Source organism: Hipposideros armiger, unplaced genomic scaffold, assembly GCF_001890085.2.
Source record: "Hipposideros armiger isolate ML-2016 unplaced genomic scaffold, ASM189008v1 scaffold_613, whole genome shotgun sequence".
Classification (NCBI taxonomy): domain Eukaryota; kingdom Metazoa; phylum Chordata; class Mammalia; order Chiroptera; family Hipposideridae; genus Hipposideros; species Hipposideros armiger.
This window is the reverse complement of record NW_017731963.1, coordinates 41,103-50,056: the sequence shown is the minus strand read 5'-3', so window position 1 is coordinate 50,056 and position 8,954 is coordinate 41,103. Positions and strand designations below refer to the sequence as shown.

Below are 8,954 nucleotides of genomic sequence, written 5' to 3'. Positions count from 1 at the left end.
ATAGAATAAACACGGTTACTAAAGCTCACCCTCGGAGTCCACTCAGATTCAGCCAGATACAATATCAGTCTTTGTCCCTGCATCTTGCACGCGCACACACGCGCCCCACTCAACAGAAATAGCCTAGGTTTTCACTGTCCCCGGAGGCCGTCCAGCGAGGAGGGCCGGTACGCACCGCGCGCCTCCGCACCCTGGGCCCGTTGCCAGAGCGTCTTTCCTCCGCACGGGACACCGGCGGCACCCCGCTGTCGCAGACCCTTCACGAGGCGGTCGAGAACTGCCCTCACCAAGTCCTGCATCCATCCAGACTCCTCAAACGAAAAGAAAGCCAAAAGCCAACCTTTCGCCTCTATTCTGCGCACATTTGGAGAGCGGTGGGTGGCGAACGACCCGCAGAATCGCTTCCATCGCGGCGTTCCTGGACGGGCAGAAGCAGCCCAAGTGACCGAGGCCGAGAATTCTTTAGAGCGGTCCATGCCAGACACTTCAGCCTTCAAGGGGAGCTTACGGCCAGGTTTAAGTGCCAATGATGGGTGCCATGGAGAGAGATCGACGCCCAGACGGCCCGCGCCGCCGGAGACAGGTGACTGTCCTGCTGTCCTTTTCAGGTTGTCTAGACCGGTCCTTCGCCAGCGGATCTGGGGCCGAAAGGCTCCCAGCCTCTGAAGGGGGAAGTCCAGGACGCAGGACCACGAGAATCAGCACGCTCCCCCCTCCCTTCCTGCGGCGGTGAGGTGGGAAGGGCCGGGTTTGGAGCTTAGCACCTCCCCCAGAAATGCAGCACTCCAGCCCCCACCCGGCCCTCTGCACCCCTTCTTCGCGTGTTCCCTCCCGCTGCCTTCCCGTGGGCGCCCTTCTGCCCCCATTCAATTCTCCCGAGTCCCTCCGTGCCCCCTTTCTCTTCCCCTTGCCCTCTCTTCACGCCCCCTGCCTGCGGGTGTTTCCCCCTCCCCATCACCGCCCCCCCCCACCGCCTGATTCCGAGAGGCGGGAGCGCATTGGGCTGCGCACGGGTGGGGGCGCCGCGCCAGCTTCGCGTAGCCGCTCTGACGCCGCCGCCGCCGCCGCCGCCCTCCGCAGCCCAGCCCGCACCCCGCGGCAGCTCCGCAGTCACTCACCACCGCCACTCCGCCAGCCCCGCTCCCCGCCCGCCGGGTCGACCCTGAGCCAGCCTCAAACGCCAGCCGAGAGGGTCATGAGCCAGAGCGCCCCGGGGCGCCGTGGGGAGAGCGAGCGAAGATAGCGGCCTCGTGCACCCCCCACCCCCCGGCCCTCGCCGCCTTGCCGCACGTCCCCCGCATTCCCAGCCCCTTCTGTCCTTTCCTCGGGCCCCGCCGCCGCCATGGCCACCCTGCTCCGCAGCAAGCTGTCCAATGTGGCCACGTCCGTGTCCAACAAGTCCCAGGCAAAGGTGAGCGGCATGTTCGCCAGGATGGGTTTTCAGGCGGCCACGGATGAAGAGGCGGTGGGCTTCGCGCACTGCGATGACCTCGACTTTGAGCACCGTCAGGGACTGCAGATGGACATCCTGAAAACCGAGGGCGAGCCCTGCGGGGAAGAGGGCGCAGAACCGCCCGTCGAGGGAGACATCCATTACCAGCGCGGCGGTGGGGCACCCCTGCCGCCCTCGGGCTCCAAGGACCAGGCCGTGGGGGCTGGTGGCGAGTTCGGGGGCCAAGACAAGCCCAAGATCACGGCGTGGGAGGCGGGCTGGAACGTGACCAACGCTATCCAGGTGAGCGCGGGATTCCCAGCTCGGCCGCCTCCCCCTCCCACCCACCTCCAGCTCTGCGTACACGGCTCTATCCACTCCCATACCTGGGATCTCCCCTTCCCCCATCCCTCCCAGCTCTGCGTGGAGATCTACGCCCCCAGGCGGTGTCTCCCTCCCGCGATCCGCACTACCTCCGGAGGCCCCAGACGCCGGAAGGCTTTGCTTTGGTTCGGTCAGAGACACCTGCCCTGAGACCCTGCACAAGGGAGGGAAACCGGAGGAGGGGAGTGGGGAAGGAAGAGGGAGAAAGAAAACCAGGATTGCCGGCAACGGTATTGTCTGGGACTCCGGAGTGGACTCACAGCTTCATTTTCGGGAGGCACTGAGAGGGGAAATTCGCTGAGCTGGGAGTCTCCTCCCCCGACACACACGCATATATACGCGCGCACGTATATAGGCAGGCACACATGCGCACAGCCCCCCTCCCCCACGAACAAACACCGGTTACAGGTGTACTTGATATGTATCTATATATAGACCACAGGATTATCCTCAAATGCACCTTCCTCGTCCCTACACCGCCCACACACAGAAGCACATACCCATACATACCAAGCACACACACACACACACACATGCACAGACTCGTGCAGACAGGATCCAACCTGCTCTCTCAGGTACAGCCCTGTTGGGGACATACAGGTGTACATAAGCATACGTACACATATGTGCCTGCACAACCACATGTAGCCCATGGAACATCAGCCTTTGCTCAGATTCACCCCTCTCGCCCGAAATCCCGGCTACACCGCAAAGAGGAGACCAGCTTCTCTGCAGGTGACACTGGTGAAGCCGCCTGTAGATGCTCTGAATGGCCCGTCACCCCTTCACCCTTATTCTCAACGCCCACTCCTCACTACCCACCAGGCGGCGCCGGACTCCTCCCGGAGCGGGTTTCAAGTCAGCACAACGACACCGGGAGCAGACCGGGGCGGGCAGGCCGCGGCTTGCGGGACGGGGGAGGCCTCAGCCCGAGGCGCCCCTGGACCCTGCGGCTTGGTGCCCCCGGCGTCCCCTGAACTCACGGTCGTTGGGGCGCACAACGTAGGTTTCCCCGGAGCGGGAGGCAGCGGCGGGGTCGCTTGTGGACCCGGGCTCCGCGGGGCTTCGCGGGGCCCTGCGCACCAAGTGACCTGACCCGAGGCGCCTCTCGCTCCAGAGCCGGGCAAGACCGCCATGCGGAACCAGGGACTCGCGGCCACGGTTGCCTCGGTTTCAGTGTGAGCCTTCGCCAGGAGCGTCTTTGCAGGCCCCGTTCTATAGGCCGGGAGGGAGGCCAGGGCGGGAGGCTGCAGGCCTGCAGGACTTGGGAACCCAGGATTTCGTTAGGTTTTCTTCCCCATACGAATTCTAAACCTTCCTTCCACAGCTCTGCCCGCCGGATCCCACTGCTTCTGGTTACACACTCCCGCTTGATTTAGCCTTTCACGCAGCGCTGGAGCTTTCCCTGTAGGCCCCTTGTGCTTGTCTCTCTACCCTACCACTTAATCCCCCTTCTTAGGGCTCGGCCTCTCCAACCCAACTCCCACCATGCCCCAAGACTCCCTACCTCCAACCCTGCCTCCTTCTCCCGCGCATCTGGCCTCACCCCTTAGAGCCATTCGCAAACATCCTCAGGTTCCCTCTCTTCCTGCTCCCTTGTGGCTTGCCCAGCACTCAGCCCCCTCTTCGTCCCTACCCTGTCTCTTCTCCCTCCCACTCCGGCCTTCAATGTTTCCTTTTCCGGTTTGGCCTTTGGGCACCCGCGTTTCCCTCCTGAGCTTTCCAGCACCCCTGTTGCAGCCCTACCTTAAATCCCATGCCCCCTCTTCCAAGTGGTTCAGGCCCAGCTTTCTCAGAGCCCTTTCTGGCCACACCCCTTCCAGCACCTTCTCATCTCCTTCAGCGTCCCCACTTCTGATTCTGTCCCCAGGAAACACCCCGGAGTATCTCCACATTCCCCTTCTGTCTGGTGGCCTGACCTCGCTCTCAGCCCCCTTCACGCCCCCCAGCCATTAGCGTGCCTTTCCTTCTCTATTCTGTCCTTAAACACCTCCCTCTCCAGCTCTGACTCAATACCGAGGCTCCCCATTAACCCTCCCTACAGCCCCTTCCAGCCTGCCCTTAACCTCTCCTCCCAGCCGCTTAGGCCTAAGGCTCACTATCCTTAGCGCCCCCTTCCGACCACAGCCTTAAGCCAGGCCCTCAGGCCCCCTTCTTCCCAGGCGGCACCAGCTGAGCTCCGGGTCTGGTTGCCTCTTTGCTCTGCAGGGAATGTTCGTGCTGGGCCTGCCCTACGCTATCCTGCACGGCGGCTACCTGGGCTTGTTCCTGATCATCTTCGCCGCCGTGGTGTGCTGCTACACCGGCAAGATCCTCATCGCATGCCTGTACGAGGAGAACGAGGACGGCGAGGTGGTGCGCGTGCGGGACTCGTACGTGGCCATCGCCAACGCGTGCTGCGCTCCGCGCTTCCCCACGCTGGGCGGCCGCGTGGTGAACGTGGCGCAGATCATCGAGCTGGTGATGACCTGCATCCTGTACGTGGTGGTGAGCGGCAACCTCATGTACAACAGCTTCCCGGGGCTACCCGTGTCGCAGAAGTCCTGGTCTATCATCGCCACGGCGGTGCTGCTGCCCTGCGCCTTCCTTAAGAATCTCAAGGCCGTGTCCAAATTCAGCCTGCTGTGCACGTTGGCTCACTTCGTCATCAACATCCTGGTCATCGCCTACTGCCTATCGCGAGCGCGGGACTGGGCCTGGGAGAAGGTCAAGTTCTATATCGACGTCAAGAAGTTTCCTATCTCCATCGGCATCATCGTGTTCAGCTACACGTCGCAGATCTTCCTGCCTTCGCTGGAGGGGAACATGCAACAGCCCAGCGAGTTCCACTGCATGATGAACTGGACGCACATCGCCGCCTGCGTGCTCAAAGGCCTCTTCGCGCTGGTGGCCTACCTCACCTGGGCCGACGAGACCAAGGAGGTCATCACAGATAACCTGCCCGGCTCCATCCGCGCCGTGGTCAACATCTTCCTGGTGGCCAAGGCGCTGTTATCCTACCCGCTGCCCTTCTTCGCTGCTGTGGAGGTGCTGGAGAAGTCGCTTTTCCAGGAAGGCAGCCGCGCCTTCTTCCCGGCCTGCTACGGCGGCGACGGCCGCCTCAAATCCTGGGGGCTGACGCTGCGCTGCGCGCTGGTGGTCTTCACGCTGCTCATGGCCATCTATGTGCCGCACTTCGCGCTGCTCATGGGCCTCACCGGCAGCCTCACGGGCGCCGGCCTCTGCTTCCTGCTGCCCAGCCTCTTCCACCTGCGCCTGCTCTGGCGCAAGCTGCTGTGGCACCAAGTCTTCTTTGACGTCGCCATCTTCGTCATCGGCGGTATCTGCAGCGTGTCCGGCTTCGTGCACTCGCTCGAGGGTCTCATCGAGGCCTACCGAACCAACGCGGAGGACTAGGGGCGCGAGGGCCCGCTCCCGCGCTCCCCCCTCTCCCCGCCCTCCCACCTCCACCAGCCCCGTGTGCCCTGCCGCCGCGCTTGGGAAGCCAAGCTTTCAACATCTCTGGTTCCTAGTTTCTGATTATTGGGGGTGGGGGGTGGGAGGGGATAGGGATCCACAATCCATCGCGTCTGCGTTTCTGTTGTCCTTTCTTTTCCACAACACCCTGGTTTTGGGCGAGGCGGGGACGAATTTTTGGGCAGGGTCATCTGTCCTTCCAGGAGGAGCCCCGACTCTTTGGTCCCTGGCAGGTAGGAAGAGAGGGAGAGGGGGCGCAGCTCGCAGGCGCAGAAACTTAACCTTGGGGGGACATTTCACAGCCATCCAGTGCTCGGAATCTGCAGCGTCCAGCCATTTCCAGCAAGAGCGCTTCCCATTCCGGAGACATTTCAACCCTGCAGCAGGAAAGGCTGGCCGGGGAAATCCGTTTCGGATGGGAGATTTCCTTCGGCGAAGCGGGGAGGCGAAAAGCCGCGGCGGGGCCGGCTTGCCTGCCGGTTTTGAGGAATCCAAACTCATCTTGTGCAATTTATCAGGTTGTGGAACTGTCCTACTGTGCGTGTGGTGTGCTCGTGGTGAATAAGATGAAATGTATATCAGAAAAAAAATCTATCTCTACTTTAGAGTGCGGTGCATAATTATATCCGCAAATAAAGAAGAAACAAAGGTGTCCGCGGTCTCGTGTCAGTTATGCGTTTTGCACCCGCGGGGATCCCTGCACTCGCTAGGGGTGGGGGCGGGGGAGGCGGGGAGGGAGGCTCTGGCCGACCTGGTGAAGCAGGTGGGGGTGGAAGGATCAGATGTAGTTAAAGGGTCCTGGGAAAGCTCCAGGGAGGGAAAAGGATGTTGGTCCACACCAAGCGGGAGGCTCTGAAGGTGCTTGGGGGACTCGGGAAGGAGTAGTTTTCTCTACTGGCCTGCCCTCCCCCAGCCCTAGCCCCCATCAGCCGCCAGGACTTTCGTTTGGAATCTCTCCCTGGGAGTTGGATCCATCTGAGAACGTGGTGGGTGCTCTCAACCTCCAATTCTAAAAAAAGAAAACATAAAAAATAAAATTAAAGAAAAAGAAAAGTTTTTATTTATGTAAGAAAGCCCTACACATTTGTTCAATGAGTATTTATAGACAGCCCATGAGAGCTGGGGTGATGCTGGGTTCCAGGAGAAACAAACTCAGCCCTGCCCTCCTGGAGCTTACAGTCTAGTAGAGGAGAGACAGGCAATAAACAAACAAGGACACCCAGAAATTCACAACGTGACTGTCAATTGTAAAGAGAGCTTTAAAAGAGTCAGTAGCTGCTTGTGTAGTCCCAGGGGTACCCAGAGCTAGATGCGAGCCTGGCCTCGCAGGCATCCCTCACCCTGGAGAACTTCCTGCCTCCTCTCAAGTCCAGGCTGAAGTTTCACAGCCACATTGAAGAGACCTGGCTGTTTGGGCCCCAGTATCCCCTTTCCTTGTACACCCCGTTTGAGAATGTGCTTACTTGAATTACCCAGAGGATCCAGTCCTTTTTTTGTGTGCAGATTCGACTCCAGCCTCCAGGAACCACGGTTCCAGAATGGTTGGAAAGGGTCATGGCTAGTGTTTCCAGGTGGGATCCGGGAGCGCAGGAAGGCTGGGCAGTTCCTGGAGTCCTCTCTCACCGCCGGAGAAGCCACACGGGAGGTTCTTGGTCTTCACCACCAAGGCAGAGGCCCGTTTGGAACGATTTCTCCAGATGCGGTCGACCCGCATGGGAAAAAAACCGAGAGAATACCTAAGTTCAGGGTCCATTTCTCCCTGCCGGCTGCGATGGGCATAGGTGCGTGTGGGTGCGTGTATGAGAGAGCCCGCCTATATGAAGATATGCGTGTGGAGTGGGGGGAAGGCGGTATCCTTGTCTTGTGAGAGCCTTAATGAATGTGCGTGCGTGCGTGTGTGTGCAGAGCATCCGTGCGAGCGTGCCTGCAACCGGGGTGACTTCGCAGCCTCCGAATGGGAGTAGGAGCCGAGAGGGGATAAGATCGAGACGCCTCGGCCGTCCGCGGCTCTGACGGTTTAAACGGGCCACTTGAGACGTCTGATGTCATTCCCCTAAGCTCCCTTTGTCACTATCGTCGCGCGTTCAGGATCCGGAGCTGGCCAGAGGATCCTCAGTTTCCAGGCCTCCTATGCCCTCTGAAATCTCCAGGCTTGGGGAGCTGGCTATTCCTTCGCCTGCCCGGCCTCCCACTGCTACTGGACGGGTCTGTGGACCCTGGGGTGCGTCCTGAGTCCGAGCACGGTGTGTATGTAGCCTTCAGAAAAAGCCCGGGCTTCGGCAACGGAAGGGAAGGTGGGAGCATCACGCTGCACCAGCTCAGTCTTCTCATCTTTAAAAGGACAAATGAGACACGGGCAGGCCCGGGACAGCAGGTGCCACTTCCGCGGACTCGCTTAGCTCCGCTCCACATCGTCCCGGTTCCGGGCTTTGTGCTCAGCTTGCAGGAGCTCGAGTCCCCGGCGCGTGTCCTGTGGGTAGCAAGGGCGAGAGAACCAGCTTCCTAGCGCCCCAAGAGAAGTCCTACACCCTCGTTGAGAAGACACCCATCCCTAGACTCGCTGCTGGGAGAAACGGGGAGCGGGAGCAGAGGGGACCCATCTCCATACCCTTTCCCTCAACAACAAAATGCATGGGTAGAAGTCGAAAGGAAGAACTCCTACGCTCTCCTCCGGTCTGCAGCGAGCTTGCTGTCGGAGTCCGAGGATAGGCCAGGCAAGATTCATTCGGGGGCCGAAAAGTGGAGAAAAGAAATCCACCTTAGGTCCCCAGGTTCCCATCAGTCCTCGGCAGTTCTTACGGTGAGTCCTGGCCCCGACGCGCTGTGGGCCCCGATAAGCTGTCTCTACTGGCATCCGCAACAGCCGCGTGTCGGTGTGTCCCGCCCAGAGCCCTAGGACCCCGGCCCGGAATCTCCCAGACACTTGTCCCCGGGATGAACTCAGGAGGGCCGCCAACAGGCCCCAAGACGTCCCTGCCTCGCCCCCCAGCGGCGAGAACGCAAGCTGCGGCACCTCAAGGAAGGTTCACCTTTAGAATTGGGGTACACGCTTTCGTGGTCATCCCAGGTTCCTCAATGCTGCTGGCCTCCTGCCACCAGCACCCCGTCCAGTTGATAATTATTGCTTATCTCTAGTGCTTTATCTCAGGTCCTCCATATATTAAAAGCGGGCTTTTCATTGTTTTTCCCCCCCTGAACATAGGATACTATATATCAAACATGTTTTGTTAAACGACATACCCTACCCCCAGGACTATGTTTCCCACTGAGGGGCCTTGGAGGAAGGGAGGGAGCCAAACAGGCTCCATCGGCACCAGTCAGGAAGTGGAGAGTATCCAGGCCTTTCTAGAGGAGGAGAAGGGGGATCTCAAGGGCAAGGGTCAGAGAGAGGTTGCAATCAAGGACAGGACAAGCTGGCTGGAGGACTCTGTCCTCACTGTGAGTGAGGGTGGACATGGTGGGGAGCCCAGGACTGAACATCCAGCGACTGGGGGAGGGGAGAGCTGGTTTGACCCCAGGAACCGGCCTTGGGTGTCCTTCACACTGTTCTTAATTTTTTTTTTCTCTTCAACATTATGAAATTCTTCAAACATACAGAAAAGGTGAATTCTAAACTGAACGCCCATACACTCACCACCTAGATTGAACAATTAACATTTTACAATGCTACCTATCTATCCAT

The 8,954-nt window shown here is 59.8% G+C and overlaps 1 protein-coding gene across 1 annotated transcript; it reads left to right on the top strand.

Moving 5' to 3' along the window:
- The first annotated feature begins 1,086 nt into the window (after positions 1-1,086).
- Positions 1,087-5,924, top strand: SLC32A1 (solute carrier family 32 member 1). Its single transcript, XM_019625091.1, has 2 exons — positions 1,087-1,735; positions 4,025-5,924. The coding sequence occupies exons 1-2, from the start codon at positions 1,343-1,345 to the stop codon at positions 5,210-5,212; spliced, it is 1,581 nt and encodes a 526-aa protein (XP_019480636.1). The 5' UTR covers positions 1,087-1,342; the 3' UTR covers positions 5,213-5,924.
- Positions 5,925-8,954: the final 3,030 nt, after the last annotated feature.

What these genes read in the sequence shown, in the direction of transcription:
- SLC32A1 (XM_019625091.1), top strand. Translation starts at nt 1,343, where the DNA reads ATGGCCACCCTGCTCCGCAGCAAGCTGTCCAATGTGGCCACGTCCGTG. An exon ending in ACGTGACCAACGCTATCCAG is followed by an intron (nt 1,736 to 4,024) that starts GTGAGCGCGGGA and finishes TTTGCTCTGCAG; the next exon opens with GGAATGTTCGTGCTGGGCCT.